Below are 23435 nucleotides of genomic sequence, written 5' to 3'. Positions count from 1 at the left end.
TTTTTTTTGTTGAAAATTGCCCCAAAATAACATGTTTAAGTAGCCATCTTCTATCTCCCATTCAGTTCTAGAGATGTCCTTCCAGTAGAGTAGCAAAGCCACTGACCAACAACAAACTTTAGAAATCCTATTTGTTTGTGTTATAAGCTTATGTTTTCATTTCTCTCAGCCTGGACATCCAATCTATAGCATTAAACATTTGTGTATTACCACTTTCAATTTTGATTCTCATTGCTATAATGGTTGCATCACTACAATTTGAAACCAGTAATATCTGTTAGAAAAATGAATTATCTTTCAGGATTTTACAAACATGCATTTATGGTTTCCAGAAGTATTAATGCTATATCAGCAACTTGATAGCTTTGTGCTTCCCATGAGAAAAGAATGTGAAAGTCTATGTTACTTCTGTGGAGACCAGAACCCCAGAACCATAGACACTGCAAAATCAGTTTACAGGCTCTGAATGGGGGGCAAAAGGTGATTTGAAAGCAGGCAAATGCTATTCACAAGTCTTGCTATAGTTTAAAAGGCTTTATCATCTTAAATGTATTTCTAAGAGAAAAACTGAAAGAAGTAAAAAGAGGAGCATAATGCCAATCAGAAGAAGACACAAGAACTCTGATTACACCTTGATGCACAAGAAGATTCACCGATGACATTGAAGGTAACTGACCTTGCATTACCACAGAGGATCCCCAAATCTCTTTTTGTCTAGTTTACAAGCAAGAGAAAGACAAGTTGGTACCATCTTATCATGGTAACTGTCTTAACACACATGATTCTGACTGTGCTTGAGGTAGGAGGAACTGGCTTCCAACATCACTGGGAAGAGAGATTTCGTGTAGTCACTTGGGGCAAGATGGTAGGGACAGAAACCAGGACGACTGAATCTATCAAAAACATACAACTGGTAATCCTGTGATTCCCACTCAGCAGTAGGACTACAGAGCCACCAGGTTCAGGCTATTGTCTGAACCACACCTAACTGGAGCCATTCCTGTTTCCTCTTCTTTTAACACAAGGTTTTCTTTATACCTGCAATTCTCAATCTAACAATCAGTTCCTTCCATAAACTCCATACCATATCCCAGTCCCTCCATGTCCCCCATCACCAGCCAGTGTGTGCAGAGTAATGAAAGCATAGGGTCCTTCCTTGGCAGATGCATTCTTGCCTAGTACTTCACCCTTGTCTCAGCTCCTCTTCCCTCTGTGGCACTCCAGGCCCTGTACTACCTCAGTGGCCTTCTCCCAGCCATCCTTCAGCTATGTTGCTGTTAACTTCACAAATACTTATCTCTTGGCCCACATATCCTTATGTATCTTCCCTCCTTCCTCTCTCCCTCCTTCCTGCCCTCTGGTTTGCACAACACTGTTGGATGACATGCTGAGAGGTTTCCTACCCAACAGATGGGCTCACAAACAGAGAGTGAGGAAGGCGATGGAAGAACAACAGCTCCCTAGCCACAGGGTATCCATACACTTGCACAGCAACGGGTTGCACCATGTTTGTACCATTACAGGCTAAAAGCTTTCTTGAAACAAAAGCTTACAATTCATTTGTGCTGTGTTTTTAAGCTTCCTGGACTATAAGGGGTCATTATGCAAGATACTATACATAAAATATGAACTCTAAGTCATTCTATGGCTAACATTTCTGAAGATAAAACAGATTCCCTTCCCTCAGTATATGACCCCCTACCTTCCCATATACGGGTGTTATTACTTGGTCTCTGGTGACTGGGGAAGCAGATGAGATCTTTCAAGAGTTTGATATTTGCTTTCTAAGTTATGCTGTGTGAATGGGATTTCAATCATCAGGCACTAGGTGCTTCAGTGACATCAAAATGTTGTTCATCAGGAATGGAAAGAAAAACACAACGAGGAATTGCATCCAAAGGACTGATTTCCCAATTTACCTTAGGCTAGCATTGCACTTCTACTTAATCAAATAAGTTATAAGAGGGGAAAATGAATGTCTACAACACAATTTCCAAAAAACCACCTCAATTTGTTGCTCACAAATATTTTTTAAGATCTACCCTGTTTGCCAGCATTTTGGCTCACTCTATTCTCTCTGTCATTAATTCTCTCTGCCGGAAGCACAACTCCTAGCTGGGGATTCCAACACATAAGGGAGCTAGGGTAAGATTCCAGATCTCAGTTGTGCTGGCATGAAGGTAGTTCTCCTCAGTGATATAGAAGACAATATCCTAGGGAGCCTGGAATTAGTCCTACTCCACACAATTCAATCCAAGATGTAAGGCATATCAAGAAGAAAGTAATTACTAGCTAATGGCTATGGATGGAAATGTAATATGGTTCAGCCTAAACATTGCATGACAAGTGACAAGACAGCTTAAAAAAAAGGGAATTTTTTCCAGAAGGATGGAAGGTGTCAAGAGCAAAGAAAAAAGGGTTACCTCTTCAGTTTGGGAGGGGCTGATTCTGGGCATTGGAGATACTTGTGGTGTTTTCAGCTGTGTACTGTTGCTGTCTGGAACAAGCTCTCTGTGGATTGACTGAATATGGTTTTGGAGTTCACTTTCTGATTCAAATTTAACATTGCAACTAGAACATCGTGTCTTCAATCCCCCTGCCTTGCCTTTGTTCTCAATGGAACTCAAGTTCTCATTTTGGCCCATGCCTTGTCTGTTACTGCTTGAAGGGATGTTGATACTTGGACTACCACTTTTACTGAGATTAACACAGCTAGCACACAGACCATATGGCAGACCGTTGATGTCAAGTTTCACTAAATCCTGTTTTGAGCGGAATTCCTTCAGGCAAGAAGCACACTTGTACAGTTTCTGGAGATGCTGTGTACGCCCTGTGGACTGCACAGCAGAACCATTTCCAGTTTTCTGCATGTGGAATGTGCCATGGATTTTCAGTTCCAGCGTGGAAGTCACTGTCTGCATGCACACCACACACCGGAACCCTGTCAAGGAGTTCCTCAAGTCAGGGTGCATTTGGCAATGCTCTAAAAATTCCTCCTCACTTTGGAGGGGCATCTTGCAAATCCTGCAGTTTCCAGTGTCCAGGCTCTTACTATGCGTAACCTTATGTTCAGTAAGAGTCAGAAGAGAAGGAAACCGCTCACCACAGATTGGGCACATATAATGTTTCACTGGTCCCAAGTGTGTCTGCATGTGTTCTCGGAGCCCATTTTCAGAGAAGAATGTACGAGAACACACATTACACTTATAATTCCCTTTAATGAGTTCAGCCTTTTTCTTCACTATGGCACTTTCTCCAGGTCGAATGTTGTGGTCTCGAAGCTGGTGATTCTGCAGGAGAGTCTCCATGGTATAAGCTGCTCCACAAATGTCACAGCCGTACATAGGCTCAGATGTGTCTACATCTTCCTCACTGCCATCATGGCTGTTATGAGACTCCTGGCTATTTGTCAGTAAGGTCTGGAGTTCCACTTCCTCTTTCTGAACTTGCTCAGATGCTCCATTCGTTCCACAGTTTGGAGTTTTCGTCTCAAAAACACAATGCTTTTCCCTTAAGTGCTTTTCCAGCAAGATGATAGCATGGAAAGCTTTGCTGCAGAACTTGCAGTTGTACTTCTTGCTGTGTGTAGTAATGTGACACTGCAGCTCCACCTCTGTACCAAAGGACTCGCCACAGAAGATGCACTTGTGTACTTTGCCTTGGTTCTCCAGGTGGTTGTGTTTAACATGAAGCTGTAGGTCAGTCTCATTGCGGAAATCCCAGTTGCACGATGTACATCTGTATACTTTCTTTTCATTGCTGTGCTTCACAGCCAAGTGTAGCTGAATGGAGACTTTGGAGTCAAAAACTTCTTGGCACAATGTGCAGCGGAAGAACACAAATGTATGCATGTCCAGTAGGTGTTTCTGCAAGTCATCCACAGAAGTGAACTGCTTGTCACAGCTTTCACAGATGTAGTAGGTTGAGGTGATCATGAAATGGATGGTAACATGCTTCAGCAGAGACTCCTGGTTTGGAAATTCCTTGTTGCACTGAGGGCAGGTCAGTTTTGGCAGGACAGTATCAAGGTGTGTTTTTAAATGAGTCTGGAAACCATCCAAGGAAGTATACTTAGCACCACACTGGTTACAAATATATTCACCTGCAGGACGAGGGGGAGCACCTCCAACTGCCTGCATCATCTTTAAAGAGGTCTGCTCAATGGTTACAGGAGATAAAGGACTCATGGCTCTGGATTTTTTTCCATTGTGGATGTAATTCAGTGCCAAAGGAATGTTCTTATGGTTCTCCTTGATATGCTTGTTTAGTTTAAGAACACTATTAAATATTGGAGAATTAGTACAGTAAGAACAAGAATATACTTCCACCACTGGATCTTTTGGGGTTCCAAGCACAGGGGAACCAAAACGGGAACTGCTAAGATCACAGTGGACTTGTCTAATATGCTCTTCCAGAGAAGAATCTGTAAGAAACCCCATGTAGCAATGGGGACAAAAGAATGCATTACTGTCCTTAGCAGCAGGGTTGGCAAATCCATGTGAACATCGGATGTGTTCCTGAAGGGTATTCAGGTCATTGAACACTTCGGAACAGAAGTTGCACTGGTACACCATGGCAGGCATAGTAGAAACAATCAGTGCTGGGTCCGGAGCTTCATGGACTTGCTTAAGATGTTCGTTCAAATTGTAGAGAGATGGCAATACCTCCAAACAGTACTGACAGATATGGGCTTGTTCAGGTTTATCTAAATGCATAGTTTTCAGATGTATCTGCAGAACTGCAAGGCTGGAAAATAACTGTTTGTTGCAATAAATGCAGCTGTAGGTAACTTTTGCCTGTTTGCTAGAAGGACCAGTTATATCTGGCACTTGCTGAGCTGCCCGCTTCCTTCCACGACCTTTTGGTATAGGAGGAGCTGTTTCCACCATTGTTGAACTATCTACCGAGAGATTCGAATCTGGAGTGGTGCTAGAGACTGAGGTGTAGCCCACAGTTACCAAAGATGGACTGTTGCTGTGGTTGCACGACTCTGGCTGCTGGTGACTGTCCATGTGGCTGTACAGCTCCTCCACAGTATGAAAGTTCTCAGAGCAAATGCTGCATGAATTCTTCTTCTCACCATTATGAGCCTGCTCCATGTGATTCACCAGAGATGTTTCCTCTACAAAGAGTTCATGACAGTAAACACACTGAAGAGCAGATCGATCTTCATTAGGGGAACACTCAGGGTGACATTCTGCAATGTGCTTCTGAAGGTCTTCAGGAAAATCAAAGCCTTCCTCGCACTGACTGCATTTCTGCGTGTCTTTCATTTTCCAGTCCTCCATCCAGGAAGCGGACTGAGAGCCATCTTTGTTCCTCTCGTGAACCTGCATGTGACCGTGCAGCGAACTAGACGACAGGAATCCACGCCTACAAATGGCACACTTATATGGCTTGTTGGACGTATGAGTCTTTAAGTGAATTTTAAGATGATCACTCCTTGAGAACGCTGCGTCACACTCACTGCAGTGATACTTCTTGTCTCCTGTATGAAGCTTTATGTGGCGGTCCCTGCTCCGTTTGTGTTTGAAGAGACGACTGCAATATGTGCATTTGAAAGGGAGCTTGTCACTGTGACTTTGCTCGTGGTGCTTTAAGTAGCTGAGGCGGCTGAACGATTTGTCACAAAACTGGCATGGATAGGGCAACCCTGGACCTCCTTCCTCTTCACCAAAATCACAACCTTCTCCATGGCTCGGGGAAGTCTGGTCCTTGCTAGAAGGCGATGACGCTGGCCATGAGCAAGTGGGGTCATCCTCAACATCCACTCCATCTGAAATGAGAAAGAAACAAGCCCACAAGCTTAATCCCTACAATTCAAAGGGGATAGCAAATCATAGAATCATAGAGTGGTTTGCGCTGGAAAGAACCTTAAGATCACCGAGTTCCAACCCCCCTGCCATGGGCAGGGACACCTCACCCTAGACCATGTCACCCAAGGCTCTGTTCATCCTGGCCTTGAACAGTGCCAGGGATGGAAAACTCACCACTTCCTTGGGCAACCCATTCTAGTGCCTCACCACCCTCACACTAAAGAATTTCTTCCCTATATCAAATCTAAACTTCCCCTGTTAAAGTTTGAGCCCATTACCCCTTGTCCTATCATTACAGTCCCTGATGAAGAGTGCATATGAACAACAATACTAGCTAGCAAGATCTGCTACTCCTGAATAGCTAAAACATATTAAACTCTGACTGGGATACTTTTTATACCTCTATCCAACAGCTTCAAGACCACATTTATTTTTATCAGAGTGTAAAACATTTAAAGTTATTAAATACTTCTGTGCCTATATTAAATTTTATTGCTTTTTTACCATTCCTTCTCAGTTGCAGGATATGTATTATACATTGACATCTTTATTAAAATGCAGATTTTAATATATTTAATGTTTCTTTTGTATCCATTGTAAAATGATTTGCATAGTATGTGAGCATCTGAAGAGTAAAAGGAAAGGAGAAAATATTACAAGAATGATTTAAAACTAATACAGTCAACCCACATGCCTAACATTTAATGAAAAGATTCCCCCTCCTTTGCCACAGGTTTTGTTGGGTTTTTTTACCTTTAAATTGATTCTGAACACAGAAGTCTTTTAAAGGTTATTACTGAAAGAGACTTCGGTGTTATTCTAAACAATAGACAAAATTACAGGGGAGGAACAGGACAACATTATAACCAGCGATGTTTTCTCTAATAAAGTGCAATCAGGTTTCTCTGTAACCATACAATTCAGTTACTGAATGCTGACAGCTGGGTCATTAAATCTGCAAAACAAACTAACAAACCAACAGCCAGGATCAAGGAAAACGAGAAAGTTTCAAAAGGGTCAGTTGTGAACTGCATTTTTTTTCCTTTTTAGGTTCAAGAGGTTGCCCGCCATTTCTTCCTTTCTGCAAAGGCCTCAGCCAGCTGAACTTCCTCAGCCCAGCAGAACCTGTACTGCGAGGTGATCACAGACAAAGCAACTTGTAAAAACTGGAAACAGGAAAAATGATGAATGACTATGGTAAAAGCTGAAAGATTTATGAGTAACAAAGAAAAGACAAAACAGAAATGCTAGCCAGATCATAAATTGAACTAGTTATCTCTGATATTACCTCATCTCTAGGCATGACAAGTTGCAACTGATTTTTTTTAACAGATTCCCTGTACAGTTTTGCTTTAAACACGGATTACCACAAACACCATATTCACCTTAACCTGAAACTTCTTAAAAAATATTAAAAGAATGCTTGAAAGATTGCTGTACATCAAATAATCCTCCTATTCTTTTCCAGAGGTGGTGCTTGTTTACTTTACTTTTAAAAGTAAAATTGACTACAGTAACAGCACAGAAAAAGACAGATAAACCTCTTGAAAAATATCTTTCTTAAGGTGTTCTTGCAAAGCAGTAAGTTTCTTAACATCTCCAGCCTTCTCTCAAGAAATTTACTACACCGACATAAAAGTTAGAGCTGGCCCATATTATGTAAACAAATTCCAAGCCTGCTTTCTTTAAGGTAATAAGATTTTACTAGATTATCAACCTCTTGCTTATCCACAGGAAACAGATGAGGATTCATTCCTTTCCTGCATCTAGAAACTGATGACAACACCATCTCACTATCAATGCCAGATGGCAACCATCTAACTCTGAGAAAACAACCAAACACCATTGCTGGATGCCTGCCCATTGACACAATGCTTTTTCAGGATAAGTTGGAAACTGCTCCGGGTTTTATCCTCTTGTTTATGTCTTGAAGAGGAGGGTTTCACAAATTACACACACCTTTCACACACAAGTAGGATGTATATCAGCATGTACCTAAGAACAAATCTGCATTAATGGTATATATTTAAATAACAAACCCAAACCCTAGCCCAAGTGCCATGTCTTTGAACTGAAAACTAAGGTGTTTGAGTTTTTAAGATTAAAATTGAAAAATAAATATTTTCCCTGCCAGCAAAAGTACTATCAACTGTTAAAATCCTTCCCAGTGTACTGAAGCAGAGTTACTCAATGTCTTACATGCTAAATAATACCAGCCAGGTGAGTTTTTAAGTTGGCACATTAATGACTGCAATATTCACAGGAGACTTTTAATATAAATCTGTGTACTGCCCCTCCAAATTGCTGGGTTTGACTCTAAAATTGGAAAATATCAAAACAGCGGAACAGCTATTTACAGAAAAAAGATGTTACGGGTTTTTTTTACATTTAAAATTTTTATTTTAAATGAGTATTTTCAGCTGGGTCTTTTAAGTGTAAAACCCTTTTGTCCTTTAAACATCAAATATATGTCTGACATACAAACACTGCTGGCAGATAAACAGCAATTTATGCCAAGCAACAGAGTGAAGAAAAATAGTCTGTGACTTCCTAGGCAACATATTTTGTAACCAAATTTAGTATTAAAATGTATATCCTATGCAGAAATGATATATTATTGTACAAATGTTTAGAGGAATATATAGTAAGTTATAAATAGTGTACCATCACTGACACAGTAGTAAATCACTTCCTTTTTGCCGGCACTGCCTGCCTGGTTTTACCTATTATACAACTATTCCCTCTGGCTTGTGGATCTCAGAGGGCTGTCGGGCTGGCAGCAGGGTCAGGATCAAGCACTGAGCATGACCACGGCATAAGCAATGGCAGCCTCTTTCCCCCACCCAATTCTCCTCGTTTTGCTTGGGGGAGTCTCCTCAGCTTTTACACAAGGTAAGGAAAGCAGAGGGGAAATAGCATAACTACTGTGTAGAGCCGGTTCCTACTTTCCACCTGGCAAATATAAATGTTTCTGTGTGTCACTTCACTGTTGTGTTTTCAGTCTGAGCCTGTAGTAATTCTGCAGAGTAATTCTCTTTGTGCAAAAAGGAGACGAGCAAACCACTTGCAAGTTTGATTTGCCTCCTTTTAACTTGAAATGTGACCATCTCACAATCTCTCAGAGCCAGAGAAGGATCAGCAACGCAGGGGGAATTCCGCACAGCGCATGGTGGAGGACAACAGGATTTTCCTGAGTACGAGCCTAACAATGGAGCCAACACGCTTCCCCCCGACTTGGGGAGGCGGGGGAGAGCCGGTGTGGAAGGGGCACTGGTGGCGGCCAGCCACCATGCTCCGGAAGGAGGGCCCCTGGGCTGCGCTCACACAAAGGGTTCCCAAAGCCCGGCATGCTGGCTGTCAGCTATATGCAGAAGGACTTTTGAAACCTCCTTCTGTGACAAGGGAAACGCTTCCCCGCAGTGACTTCTGCTGTGTAGCCTTCAACCTGAAAGCTGGGAACATTGTGAGTGAGGGACTAGCATGCCTCGTGAGCTTAGGAACTGTCTAGGAATGGGTCTGAGAACAGTGACTGATCAAGGAGAAAACCTGGACTAAGGGTAACTGCTGCTACACCAGGATGTGAGTGATGGTATTGCTTGGTTTGCCATCTCCCCCCACTTCCCCACACAAATGCTGCCCCATGCAAGAGCATCTCCTTCAAAATGGCAGTGATCCATGACTTGCTACCCTGCACTGAGGCTGTTCCATGTACACAGGCGTTAGGCAAACAGGCCTGGGCACTCAAAGCTGTCATGGAGAAGCTAAGCGGAAGGTCCCCACAGCTGACAAACAGGATCAGGATGTGGACTTGTCTCCCACTTTCCCAATGGCACCTACCACAGAGCAAGCTCTGTGCTGGGAATAAAGTCTGATCTGATGCCGGGTTAAAGGACTTCAAACCCCTTTTTGCTGATCTCTCTCATAAAAAAACAGTTTGCTGCTACTCTGTATATACAGCCACATGTATATAAATCTGTAGACACCTACCCACTGAGCTATGTCAACATTACAAATACTGATTTTTAATGTTATAACAAGCTGTCTGAAAATACTCTGGACCAAATTCAGATGCACACATACAAGTCTCCAGCAGTGGCACACATCCATCTGAGGGCAGAATAGGGCTCCAGGTATTCAACGGAGTGTTTATGGAGCTCTAAATTGTATTTTCTATACTGATACTTCTCTTTCCTTCGGCACTCACGAAGTGCTGTTTAGTGTAAATGCTTTTCTTGTGTTATGGCAAGTATTCTGCGTTTCAATGTGATGCACTTAACATGTCCATGTAAATTTTTAATTTTTGGAACCAGTCACTTCACACTCAGTGACTCCAAGAAAGCTCCAGCACTCACAACCAAAAAACTTCACTGGAAATCAGCTACAAGTCCTAAAAGTCTATTTAAAGATGCAAATGTGTGTGAATAGCTAGTGCAGATGTTTTTCTACACCGACTGTACTTGCTGAGTTTCAGCATTTCCATAAAGCACATTAAAACAAGTGTGTGAACACTCTGAGATGAAAGTACCAAGCACTCCTGAGACTTCCAGTGGAAAGTAGAGCTGCCTGACTTTTCTCCAAGCAGACAGGAATGCCCATGATTCAGCAGCCTGAGTAAATAAAAGAGGTCCTTATTTCCTAATTTTGCTGGCTGGCCACACTGCAGCAGCCTCTGTGCTGCTGCCAAAGGGGATGCAAAACTGGAACTACACCCAGCAGCTGAAGGACTGTCTTTGTTAGCCAGCCAGGCCTTCCTGACCATCTTCTGGCATCAAAACTACCGTATCCTGCGAGGAAGACCTCCATCTCAGGCTTGATAGCTCTCTAGTCTGTCTAATAGGATGAAACAACAAATTTTGCCTGGTCTGTGTTGGAGGAGGACAGCTGGAAACTCAGTTAGTAGCAGAGTAACACCTGTTCAGTCATATTTATGGGGGAAAGTGCTCACTAACAGAAAGTGAAGTAATACCAGAAGGAGTTATCCCATGAAAGGGGAGGGAGGAAGGGGGAAGCATCAGAGCACAAAAGCACCTCTGTGGAGTCAGCAGCCAGCCCCTCATGTGCCAACCCCAGTAGTTGTGAGGTCTTAAAAGTGATCTTACCCCTACTGCTGCTCACTGAATTAACAGTACTGCTTAGGAAAAACATTTAGTCACCAGGAAGGTTTTTGACATACGCATGCTTTGGCTGGAATACTCTCCAGGACACTTGCTTTATCACGCCTTGTTTTTCTGTATGGTTTAAACATATTTTTGCTGTCATTAGACAAACAGCCAAACTCCTAAAGCAAATGTCAGCAAATCTTTATGTGCCATAATACATAAGGTTCATCTCATAGAACAGAGTTTACAAATATGAACAAATTAATATTTTCAATATCCTGTAAGCATCAGTTTTCCATTTTCCCCATTTTGCTGCTCATATAACTGGGGCACAGACAAGCTAGAGAGGTTTGCCTCAGGTTACAAATGTAATCTGTGCAAAGGAGGAAACAGAACCCGTATCTCCCAGGTCTGAGCCATCCCTGCAAGAAAAATCCTTTCTCCCCCTGAAACGCAGAGCTGGCAAAATGCTTAAGCTGCTGGACCTGACCAAAAAGAAAGCCCAGCAGTTCAGCTGGACACACACCCAACAGCTCCAGGTCCTGCTGATATATTCTCACTCCTTTTCCCCCTTAATGGTAATGGCAGACTGGTCACACAACTATCCCCCAGGACACCATCTGAAGGGCTAAATAGCAAGGTTTCTTTAACAGGTGCGGAATTTATAACAACAGGTTACAAAGGACAGGAACAGATACTAAAAATGACAAATCAAGTAGGCAGCAGCACACAAACATATCTACTACCTACTGCCACTGGCATATAGATTATGAATGTACACATATGCATTGAGTTGTTGTGTAGTTATCTGTTGTCCCACCACCAGCCAATGACCTGTTCAGATACCACTGTGTACAGGTATCTGTGCTCATACACACATACTGAAAGGGATGGACAGCACATACAAATGTACAGCTTTGCTAATTTACCAGCAGGCATGTTAAAAGATAGAATTTGAATTGTAAGAAAAGGACTAAATAGCAGGTAGGTAGATCAGTTAACTGGATGTATAATAGAGCTCCACAGTTCTAAATCCTTGCATTTTTGTGCAGGTAATTGAGTGGAGTGTTTATTATATATCATATAGTTTACTTGTAATGGCCATTTCAGGTTTTAGTGCTGGCCACATTTTATATTATTACCACCACTAATTGTCTGCAGGGCTACCTTGGAAATGAGATAAGGAATCTTAGGGGAATATGCAGGTGTGAATAAATAGTAAACGAAGAGGTTAGATATTGCTGAAATAAAACATTATTGTGCCGTGTGCTGAATACATCAAAATAACTAGAAGATCAAAGGATAGTGTTTAAGCATAGCCATGACTTCAGTAGTGGCCTAACATATGTCACTGAAGCAAACTATGGGTTTGAAGCTTTTAATAGAATTAGCAGATCTTGTTTGCCTTTAAAGTCACCTTAAATAAAATATATTACATAGTATTCTCCATTTACTTTCAACAGAGAAGTACACAGTTTTGGAAAAGCTGCAACTTTAATATAACCATCATATTTTTTTCACATCAGTGCCCCCCACATTAAACTCACTCATTTGTCTCATCACTTATTAAATGGCTTGAAAACTAATACTCTGTAATGGGCATTCAAAAGAGAAATGTGAACTTTAAAAAATATTTATAATTTACAGATGTTTTTGAAAATCTATCAATATTTCAAAACTGCTTTGGGAGCACCAATTAAATGCATTAACAGTGAAATTACTGGGGGAGAAAAATACAGAGGTTTCTGACCAACAGAACTGAGACAGCTGGCAGGGAGGTTTCCCCATTTCAAATTTCATAACTAGAAGAAAGGCAGCTCCTAGAAACAACAAATAAGTCACTTTAATACCTCACAGGAAAACCCTGCTTGCTTTTATAAAATGCCTTTAATGCTTACATAAGTAGTTAACATTCCTGTATTGCTCTCCTAAGGTAACCTAAGCCTCCAGTTCCATTATGTCTTCTTCAGAAGACATATTACTATTACATATGTAGAGAGGAGCATAAATGTTTTCCTTGATTGTTGCTTAAAGTTCATTTGAACAGACGGAGCCCAATGAATTCCATCTTCTACAGCCAAATTAAAGAAAATGTGAGCAGTTCACATTCTGCTCCACCTTTCAAATCATGCACAAACACCAGTCTGCAACTACAAGAAAACAGAGCTACCCTGCGCTTGTTTGAGGAAGCCGATACTTTGTGCCTCTTTAGGCAAAGAGAAAGCATAAGTAATTTTCCACAGTCCTGTACATATAACTAATGACAGTCACCATCCTCAAAGCTTATTATACTGCTTTACATAATTGGGAATCGCATGTCACACAATTAATTTACAGGGCTTGTTTAGTTGTGACTATACAAGCACTAAGTGATTCAAATTAGCTCATTTGTCCACTGCTTAAATGTGACAAACACATTTACACTGTATTTCTTCCGCTGTTAAGTTGCCGTTTCTTTTAGTAGTTGTTTTTGTTTGTTTGTACAGTATGAGTCAGAGACCACCAGGCTTGTTCCATCTGAAGCTAAGGTCAGGAAAAATCACCCTGAGAATAATTACATTTAGAGTCAAGATAATGGGAGAGCAGAAAACCCATTCAACTACCCTAGCAAACTTGCACATAATAATGATTTCCTAAGAATCTGTATAATAACAACCTCATGTACTAAAAGTAGTGATTCAGTCAATCAGGTCTTTGCTACAAAATAATTATTATAATTTATTGTGCTGATAACAGTATTTATACTGCTTATTAAGAACAGCAAATGACTGGGGGATAACAGTTCAGTTTCCTCACTGGACTCCAATACTTTCCTCTGCATTCTGCTTTCACTGGGTTGTGCCCTCCCCAGGCAACACCATGAATAAGACCAGAAACCCTTTCCCTCCAGTCGTTCCCCATGCTGCAGCTCCTTTTGAAAGCTGATGAAGTGTATAGAAGCTATGGAGACAGCTGCCCCTATAACTCAGTCCCAGTCATCAAAGTACTTTGCAGTGGCACACAGGTATTAAAATGACTTGACTGCTTCTTTCTTTCCCAAGTCACAATATAAGGAGTGTGTCTGAAGTCAGACAGCATTGTTCTTTCTCTCTCCTTCCCAAAATTAATGGTGCAAAGGCTCAGACCCTGAGAGCTGAAGGAGACCCTGCTTCACAACAGCCTTCCAAGTCCCCATTCCCACACAGCCCCAGGACCCTGTGGGGAGAAGGGCAGGCTGTCAAAACCTCCCTAGCTGGAGGCTCAAACAAAAGATGGAGCCCCTGGGCAGGATTTGCAGGCAGAAACCCCTGAGATGTCAAGCACCACCTTGGGTCCTTATTTGAGTATCGCCCTTCTTTCAGCTAATCTACAGTTTAATCATGAAGGTCTGCAGGGATGGCTGCGGGGGTACCTCACACTTGGTCGCCTTCCCCTTTTTTTATTATTCATGCCTCTCTGTCCCACCTGTGCCTACTTTTCAACCACCCCAATTCATTGCTTCATTGCCTCTCGACCAGAACAGCAACAGCAAGGCACACTTTGGAGGGGGCTAAACTAGGACAAAGAAAAGAAGGAAGGCAATGTGTCGAGAACTGAATGAAAGGAATACAGGTAGGGCAAAAGAAAGGAGTGAATTATTGCATCTGAAAGAAACCCAGGCAAAGATATCACAAAATCTTTTATAGGGAATGGAAAGTAAAAGGAAATTAAGATCAAGCAAAAGCAATGCAGGCAGTTAACACATTCAAAAACATATCAGTGTTATTTTACAGTGTGCTAGAATTAAATACAGTAAATAAACACAGAACTGCTTATTTCTTAGAATGACAGAGATGTGGTGGCGGTCTTATTTACACAGGTGAAAACTCCTGGACCTAGATCTGCAAAGGGACTTAGGTGTCTCCAGGAGCCTAAGAAGCGAAGAAAGAAGGATTCATGGGGCCCTGGGGGGGACCAGGAAAAGGTCTGCAACCTCACAGCTTGGGCACTCAGCTGGGAGAGGGGAGTACTGGGCTCTTTATACATTAAAGAGGCACTGGATAAAAAACAAAAATAAACACAAGTTCCAGACTGTAAGAACCCCTGGACTGAGCGTCCTTCTCATAAGGTTAACAGCTCCTTCTCAAATGTGCTCCTACCAGCTCTTTGCTTCAGCAAGCCCAGCTTCCATGGGAAGAAACCTCTGCACAACCAAAGACCCCCTTCTCCAAGGCAGGAAATGTGGCTTTGAATCCCCTCAGAAGCTGGGGGAGCTGAATGAAGCCCTCATACCACTTAATCTCTACCTACCTGGCCCCTAAATAGGGAAGACAGGAACACAGCAGTTTCTGCTGAAAGCGCCCGCCATGTCCTGGGCTTAGTACAATGCTCTTTGTGCAGCAGGCTGATCAGAGATGATGGGTATCCAGATGTTCACATTAGTATGGTTAGCACAGACTTCCAGACCACAGAAACCTGAGAAACTTTTCGTCAAAAAAAGAGGTGTCTACTAAACTGAGGCTAACCCAGAGAGGTAGCTTTTGGATAAACAATTCTATTTAACTTCTTACAATCCATCTACATTCCATTTTAGGCTTCTTTTTTTTTAGAGCTGGTTGTTAGTGCAGATGTGCTGCACAACTGTTAAAAGTGATGTCACTGAGAAAAGGTAAGTTTGGTTTTTAAACCAAGTCAGTGCTCAGAATGGCAGACAATGCTTAACACCCATGCTGGTGCAGCACAGTCACACTGGGGACAGCCTGCTCATGAACCTTTTCACTGTAGTCAAAATGCCATGCAAGACAATACAGCCCTTTCTCCCTGACCCTCATTTTCTTCAGGTTACTTGAATGGGAACACATGTGGATGTCTGTGTCTACGTGGGATAGGCACAGGTTGGTAGGGGTGTGTGTTTTCCACTAACGTACAGGCGTTTTAACCTTTAAGGGAACCTGACAAATTTCCAAGTTCAAAATGGTCAGAAGACCAAATCCTACTATGAAGCTGTCACATGTAAACTGCCATACCTGCCACTTCCTATCTTGCAGAACATCAATCCCTCTACGTGGAATTTTGTAAGGTAAGAGTTGTATTTATAATAAACGTGCTTCATTCAGACCTTTCCTGTTAATATAGGTTTATTTGGTTGATTTACTTCTACATGAGAAGGGGAAATTCTTTGCAAAAGGCAGCATTTTCATTTTCTAATTTCCATTCACCAAAGCCTGCTGAAACTCGTGATTAACTGTCTGAAATAGAGGCCTCTCTAGAAATAAAGAGATCTCTGCTTTAGATCTGTTAAAGCCTATATCTAAAACAACCCTTTGTAGCTTCCTCAGTGTAGAATGGAAGCCCGGTGTGAAATACAGTAAATTAAGCCTTCTGCTGTCAGGGCTGGAAATAAGAGTAGAGCAGAACAGTGGCTGGATTTAAAATTTTTTTATTTATTTTTTTTATTAGCTTCATTTACATCCTGTCTAAGGTCTTCTGAGCAGCTCAAGGTGTCTTATCTCTGGCTACCAGGGGGTATTTTGCAGTCAAAGCAGTTAACGTACTTTCTCTCTCTTTTTAAGGCCATCTTATCTTATCAGGCAGATCTCTTCAGGCTGAGGAGAACCCATACTTATCAGTAGCTGTACACTGTATTGACATCTCAGTGCTGCTAGGGACAAATGAAAGCTTAGGGTAGAGAAAGATCAGTTAACCTGTTCCACTCTCAATTTAGATTAATCTTTGGTTTGTCTAACTTCAGGAAACACTGTACATCTTTTCTGTGTTTACTTGGACAACAGCGGTGCACAATCACACCATCACTTGCTCAATCTGGTGCACAGGTACAGCCACTGTAATAATCCCCAAGGCAGACTGCCTGTTGACTTGTGTGAGTAGTGCTCTGCTGACCTCCAGCAACTCCTGCTCCAGGTGACCTCAGGGGTGGATGACTGTTCTGATAGCAACCAAGAGTTGATGGGATCTCTCAGAGAAGCAAAAACTGAATCTTGCACAGACCCACAATTTGCAAATCAGCCTTTTCCTAGAGCAAGGGCCAGAAAAGGAAAGTGATCCCACATATGGTCTAAATGGAAGCAGTGAGACTGAAGGTGAGCATCCTGCAAGCCTGTTCTTGGAGCAGAAGACAAGGTGAAGAAACAGTTTATTTAGACCTCTGTATCCTACCAGGGTGAACTCTACACACAACACAGTAACCAAGAGCAGTCAGCCCTGCTAACCAGTTACGTCCATGAAATACACAAGCCAGCTTTCTCACCACACAGAAATGGCAAGATTCCTCTTGTCCTTTGCCTGATGTCACAAGCAGTGAACCAGGTCTGAAAAGTTACAGCTGCTGCTGCTGAAAAATCAGTCACCATAATTTCAGGTGAAAAAAAAAACGTAATCGAAATTAAGTCTTGTGCTAGTTCTGCCTTCTACATTTTTATGTTTATTTTTTCTCTCCTTTTTATATCCAAACACTTCATGAGCACTTTTATATTAGTGATAACCCTAGACTTTCCCTGCAGAGAAGGTTCTCTATTAATTGTCCATTATCTTGGTGTGTCAGCACAAAGGACAGGGGAACAAATTCTCATCCAAATGGTTTCACCTCTCTCTCTTGAGAGTGATGCCCTTGTCAGGGCATTAAAGACATGAAAACCTGCCACTTATCAGAATTGTGTTTGAATCGAACTACTGTCCTTGAAGACTGTAGACACCAGATACCATCAAAATAAGCCACATTGGCAGATCCTGTTCCACTGTGACTTAGGCAACCTTTAGACAGCTTATATACACACCTCTGGTTGCATATGATCCGTAACATTACAGCTGTGGTTTAAAATCAGAAAGGCATGTTCTTCTTCATTTTATCAAACACTAAGCACATTATAAATAGCAATTGCCAGGATGCAGAAAACTTGGCCAGTATCTATGTTAAATCTCTAGACATCATATTAAAATGTGGGATAGTGGTATGTGCAGAGCTTTTGAAAAGAGGTGGTGGTAGGAGGAAGAAGATACGTATGGCATTTTTATGAAACAGTTTGGAAGATTTCAATAGTTTAAATAAGCTTGAGGACACACTTGAATGTAAACTCATTGCTGAACCAAATCGTAAAACTTTGTAATTACTTCACACCACCAATTCTTAACAAAACATAACTCAAGCCTATTAAAATGCTGAATTTGCTTGCTAGAACGCAACAATATTTCAGAGAGGTGTTTAGTCATTCTATTAACCTGTTCAAGAAACAGAAAAAAGAAACAGCACTAAAGTTACAACCACAGCTGCAGATCTCTATCTGTCTTTTTTTTGGCAATCAGTGACTGTCCTTGCTTTTCACAATCTGAAAGCACAAAGAGGAGAGGAAAAAAAAGGAACTTACGCTTTGCTTTTAACAAGTAAACAAGTGTACAAATTAATTCAGAGAGCTGTAATTTTGAGAATTTTCTATGTTTAATGTGCACTGCAGTTAAACTACTTTTTCTGTACAAATTAATTTACTGCATCAGTGATCGATGTTTATGTTTAGGCAATTTTATTTCTCAGTATGGTAAAATTAGACCTAATAGTTGCAACCTGTTATGTCCAATCTGTCACTGAAATTCAAATTGCCTTTTTCCTATTATTCAAGGAGCAATTTGGAGGAATTAAAGCCGTCTAAAACCAGAAGACAAACAATTCTCTGTAAGGACTCAATAGCCTGTGTCATCAACCTGCTCTCCTTCCTCAGCAGAATCACTGCCACCTTTTCCTCATATTCTGAATGTTTCCAGCCTGAAGACCCCCAAAAAGGCACGAGTGTCTGAAGACAGCAGAATGCTGTGACACTCCTTGAAGGGAACATAAAGACAGTATATGTTTTGAGCAAGTGGAAATATCACTGACATCTAACAGAAAGAGCCTTCTCTTCATTCAGTAATTGCGATGTTCACACGTTTTCAATTAGCCATCCATGTATCTAAAAAAAAAAAGTTTCTTTTTCATCTGGGATGAGTTAGTTATTGTCATCTTGTTCTTGTCAGTGAAGCACTCAGCTCCCACCAACAACTATTATTTATTACTTCCAGTACTGAAAAATTCTGGTTGAACTTTGTTTACTACCCTTTGCCTTATTTTTTCTTGCTTCGGTGGGATGGCTGTGCTGAATAAATTCAAGGTTATTCCCTTGAATCACTTGAGGTTTCTCAAAACCTCAAGACTCTTACCCCATCTTCCAATGTATCTTTGATCCCATTTGAATTTCTAGATGGCATGTTGTTTGCTGCCTCTGTATCCATTTACATCTTTTATTCTTAGAAGCCTAACAATCCCCCTCACAATTAAGAAACAAATACTCTCCTCTCCCCCCTCACATGTTTACCTTCAGCTTTATTTTTCTCTTTGTGTTTGTGTGTGGGAAGGAGAGATTAATTTTCTCACATACAGAGAACAAATACTTTGCTTTCTGAATGCCAGTCTGCATCCAAGTTTTTGGTCTTCTTGGAGATGCATGAAATAGGAACACTGAGATGAGAGATAATGTTGGGGTTTAGAAGATTTTGCATCTTTTCCAGTCATTCTGTTTTACACTCTATCTTTGATCACTTTTAAAATTCCAAGTAGGCTCATTTCTTTGCAAGATTGCTCAGTTCATCAAGCTGATGAACAATTTTGCTACTAGACTGTACTGATTAATGTGAATTAGTCAAGTGATTAATAATTTTACTGTTTTGCAGGACTAAGCTGCCCTTAACATCTTGAGTTTTGATAGTATTTTGCAACTGGAACTTCCTTAGACGGATGATATGTAACTTCCCGGATTCTCAATGCTCAGCAAAGTGGCACGACCTTACCCCTGGGTTCACTCTTCTGTTTTAGTGCCCATAAACCATTCTCAGTTGACAATATTTGAACTAAGACCCTCATTTTTTGTACAGCAGTTGGCTGCTACCTTCTCTTTCTCCTAGTTATTTGTTTCATTCCTGTGGTTAATGTTCACTTATCTCAATGTGAAGTAAAGCATGTCTTTTTGCTGATTCCTATGCAATTTCTAGAAGAAAGACCTGAACTTCTGTTGATCTCTTGGCAGACAGCATAACATAAATAACAACATCATCTACATGAGTTCAGGTATGTATATAACAGTTAAATCATTTGATGCAGGATGGAAAATAGACGCTTCATTTCTAGTATTTGAAGCACAGACCATTGTATTCCACGATTACATTTACACGCTTCCTCCTGTAGTGGCCAATGAATCAAATCACTATTTATCATCTATTGTACAAGATTTCCTGACTCTGCTTGTGTTTAGACTTCTGTTTTGCTGATAATGGACTTCACAGTATCGTCAGTCTCCAGAGGAGCATATAAAAGCACCATCTATTTCTAATTCTGAATAGTGGGCTCTGTGTTAGGTAATGTATTGGCCGGTAGGCTGCACTTGCCTGCTAATTACAGTGGAAGTTTTCTCTTAAAGAAAACATGGCATTGCAAACGACATGGAATCAGCTTTCTTTCTAATTGGAGCTTTCTTTCTAATTCTCCCAGTACTAAGTTTTCCCATAAACACACTCTTCTATATTTGGATACTGGATTTAACCCTCTTACAGAAAATAAGACTTGACACAATTATATATTTATTTGATCTTTTCTAAAGCACCAATTGCAAGCCAAGCAGTATAAAGAGCCAAATGCAAAACAGTAAAAGTAGAAAGCAAAATGTAATAGCATGTTACAATATGCTATACACACAGAATTCAAAAGGGACCTGCCAGCCCCAAAAGATTCAATTCCTGACTAGTTAGAGAAAAGAGAAAAACAAAAGGGTAGCAGATGCAAAAACAAAGGTAGGGAGCCCATAAAACAGTAATGGATAGGCCAACTGAAATAAACAGGGCTTGCAGCTTGCCTTAAAGGCAGCCAGCAAGGGGCTCTGGCAGGGAGTTCCACAACCGAGGACAAGAAAGACTTGCCTTCGGCCCGCGCCTGACTCAGCCCAGGGAGAGAAAGCTGACTATGTCCAACTGCGAGCAACTGCCAGACAGGGACATGGAGTGCAAGGCTGCTGCCCAAGAACTGGGGGATTAAAATTGGAACAGCTACATGGATGGGGCTTTATTTTTTCGTATATCAGCTTTCCACCCCAAAGAGGCTCCGGATCAATTTCAAGGGAAACAATTAGGAGCACATTACAGTAGTCTAGTCCAGATGACTGCAGTATAGTCTTTGTCCAAGACAAATACGCAAACTGTTCAAATAAGCTGGAAATTCATCAACGAGGATGTAGAACTAGGGCCCTTCTCACTGGGGAAGTAACATTATGATGTTGGTCAATATTACTCCCAAGATGCATCCCAACACGTACAAGCCTAAAACTCTGTCTATCTGCATAGCAGAACACTTTCTGCTTCTTTATTTCATGCCCATTAAGAAGGCAGCCTCAAGGCATATCACCTAAATGTTTTCCCCTGTTTTTCACAATCTTGTGGCGTTGTGCTACAATCAGTTTCACTCCTCTAAAACATGTCTACTGGAGACTAATGTTATATGCCTGCAAATATACTGCAGACCTCCTGTAAGCAAGAATAGTTCACAGCAGACCAAATGAAAATATCATACATTGTAATGTCTCCAGCCAGCTAATGGAACTCAGCCTCTAACTCCCCTGATATCTCACATCCCACATAAAGACAGAGAAAAGAAAAGGAAATATAATGGAAGACTGCCTTGTGGAAAAAAGCAAATGCTCATCTTGGAATAAGGTATTAACCATTTGGTCCAACCATTTAATTGCTCTCGGCCAGATGCCAGTTTTAGGTCACTTCTTTCAGGCCAGGCTCTGCAATCATGGGACAGGAGCCCTCACTTCCAACCTGGACACAGCGGCAGCTTGAGGAGTGAAGTGCTGGGGAGTGAAGGGTGCAGGAGGAGCATCCTGATCATCAGGAGGAGACAGTACCAGCTGTTCCTGCTGAGCTACAGTCCCAACACAGGGTGACTTCAAAAAATTGGTAATCTGGGCAGGATCATGCTGTGGACTGGATCTGGCTTGCAGGACATTTTTCGGATCTCTCTGTATCAACTCCAAAGCAAAAGCTCTTCTCTGGCTTTTACAGTGGCAGAAAAAAAAGCCTGTTTTGTGGCTTTTTATCTCACGGGCATAAATGTGATCAAAACAATCTGAAATGCAGCCATGCCAATTAGGTTTTTTATTCCATCTGATCCTAACATGGCTGCGAAGGAGACCGATAACCTTATGGTTCTGTCTTCACCTTCCTGGTAAAAAGGAGTATGAACAACATCGGCAAAGACAATTGCTGACTTTGTACCAATGTGCAGGCAGCCTATACTAACCAGGCAGCCTGTAACAGGAAACATTTCCAGGAATTTTACATGTGTTTTTATTACAGCAGGATCTGTTTTTTTCAGTGTTATTCAGTCGCGAGCTGGGATTTTAGAATGCAGTGGTACAATACTGTGTCTGCTACTTAGAGAGTGGGATGGCTAAAGAAAAGCTGTATTCTCCCCAAATTTTCTACATAAATGCTTGGCTTTTGTTCCTTGGCTCTAATGTCTGCTACTTTAGCCCAGGCTTACCATCCCCACATTGGAGCACTTTATTTCCACAGAAAACTTCCAGATCTCTGGGACTATTTGATACTGACTCTGAATATTTTAATTTGCTGACTTTACTTCACAAACCTAAAACTGTGTTCCACTGAAGAGGTAGTTTGTATCCTCTTAGATTGTCTTACATGAGGTAAAAAGGACCCGTGGCCTTGTCACAAGCTACTACTCATATTCTGTGAAGAATTCAAAGTGATCATTTTCACTAAAACTATATTCCTTCCTTTCTCCATGTATTTCATTGCAAGAAAGCCAATATTCTGTGTGGCAAGCATGATGTACTGGTATTCTGAGGAAACTTCTAGCAAGTCATTTACGTCAATGAAATATTAGCAGCTACATGCAACAGATACAGAGGAGGACTAGCAGAAAAAGAACTGGCCAACCTTTTGAACACTAGGCTGTTTCATTTGACTTATGTTACCAAAATATTTTAATATACTAAAATCTACAGTCTCAGAATAAAATCCTGGCTCTGCTGAAGCCAATGAAATTTTGTTATTAACTTTAACAGGACCAGTATTTTAGCTTTGGTCTGGATCTGGTTAGATGCAGGGTTTAAGAAAATGAAACTTATTGCCTGGGAGTCCAGCAGTAATATTCAAAACGAATGAGCTATATTACTTGGGTTCATGAGGAAAATACAAAATGAAAATTATGGTAACTTTTCAAGGTTTATTAACTCAAGTCCCATAGCCTCGAGGGGCTATCTCCATCTGCCTTATTTATATGCTACCATGACGGTTCCTGCTCTTCAGTAAGTTATGTTAAAAGAGTCTTTGTATTGTAGGATTTTAACTTCCCACAAATAAGTATTTTCAGTAAAAGCACAATACAATTTTATTCCATATGAATTAACTACGAAACTTTTTTTCAACCAAGTATGAATATCTAACCAGTAACTTGCATCTACAAAACACATTCTGAAGCAACCATTTGGAAAGCTAAAATATA

The 23435-nt window shown here is 41.2% G+C and overlaps 1 protein-coding gene across 3 annotated transcripts in view; it reads right to left on the bottom strand.

Moving 5' to 3' along the window:
* ZNF521 (zinc finger protein 521) overlaps positions 1-23435 on the bottom strand; it is a 233775-nt gene that overhangs the window by 133519 nt on the left and 76821 nt on the right. For all 3 annotated transcript variants that reach the window (XM_034065987.1, XM_034065990.1, XM_034065999.1), the window contains one exon: positions 2424-5776. In XM_034065987.1, the coding sequence (XP_033921878.1) occupies positions 2424-5776 (3353 nt within the window). The remainder of the gene's footprint in view (positions 1-2423; positions 5777-23435) is intronic.

This window comes from Melopsittacus undulatus, chromosome 1 (assembly GCF_012275295.1).
Source record: "Melopsittacus undulatus isolate bMelUnd1 chromosome 1, bMelUnd1.mat.Z, whole genome shotgun sequence".
Lineage (NCBI taxonomy): Eukaryota > Metazoa > Chordata > Aves > Psittaciformes > Psittaculidae > Melopsittacus > Melopsittacus undulatus.
The sequence above is the reverse complement of the archived record's forward strand: the minus strand, read 5'-3'. Positions and strand labels throughout refer to the sequence as shown.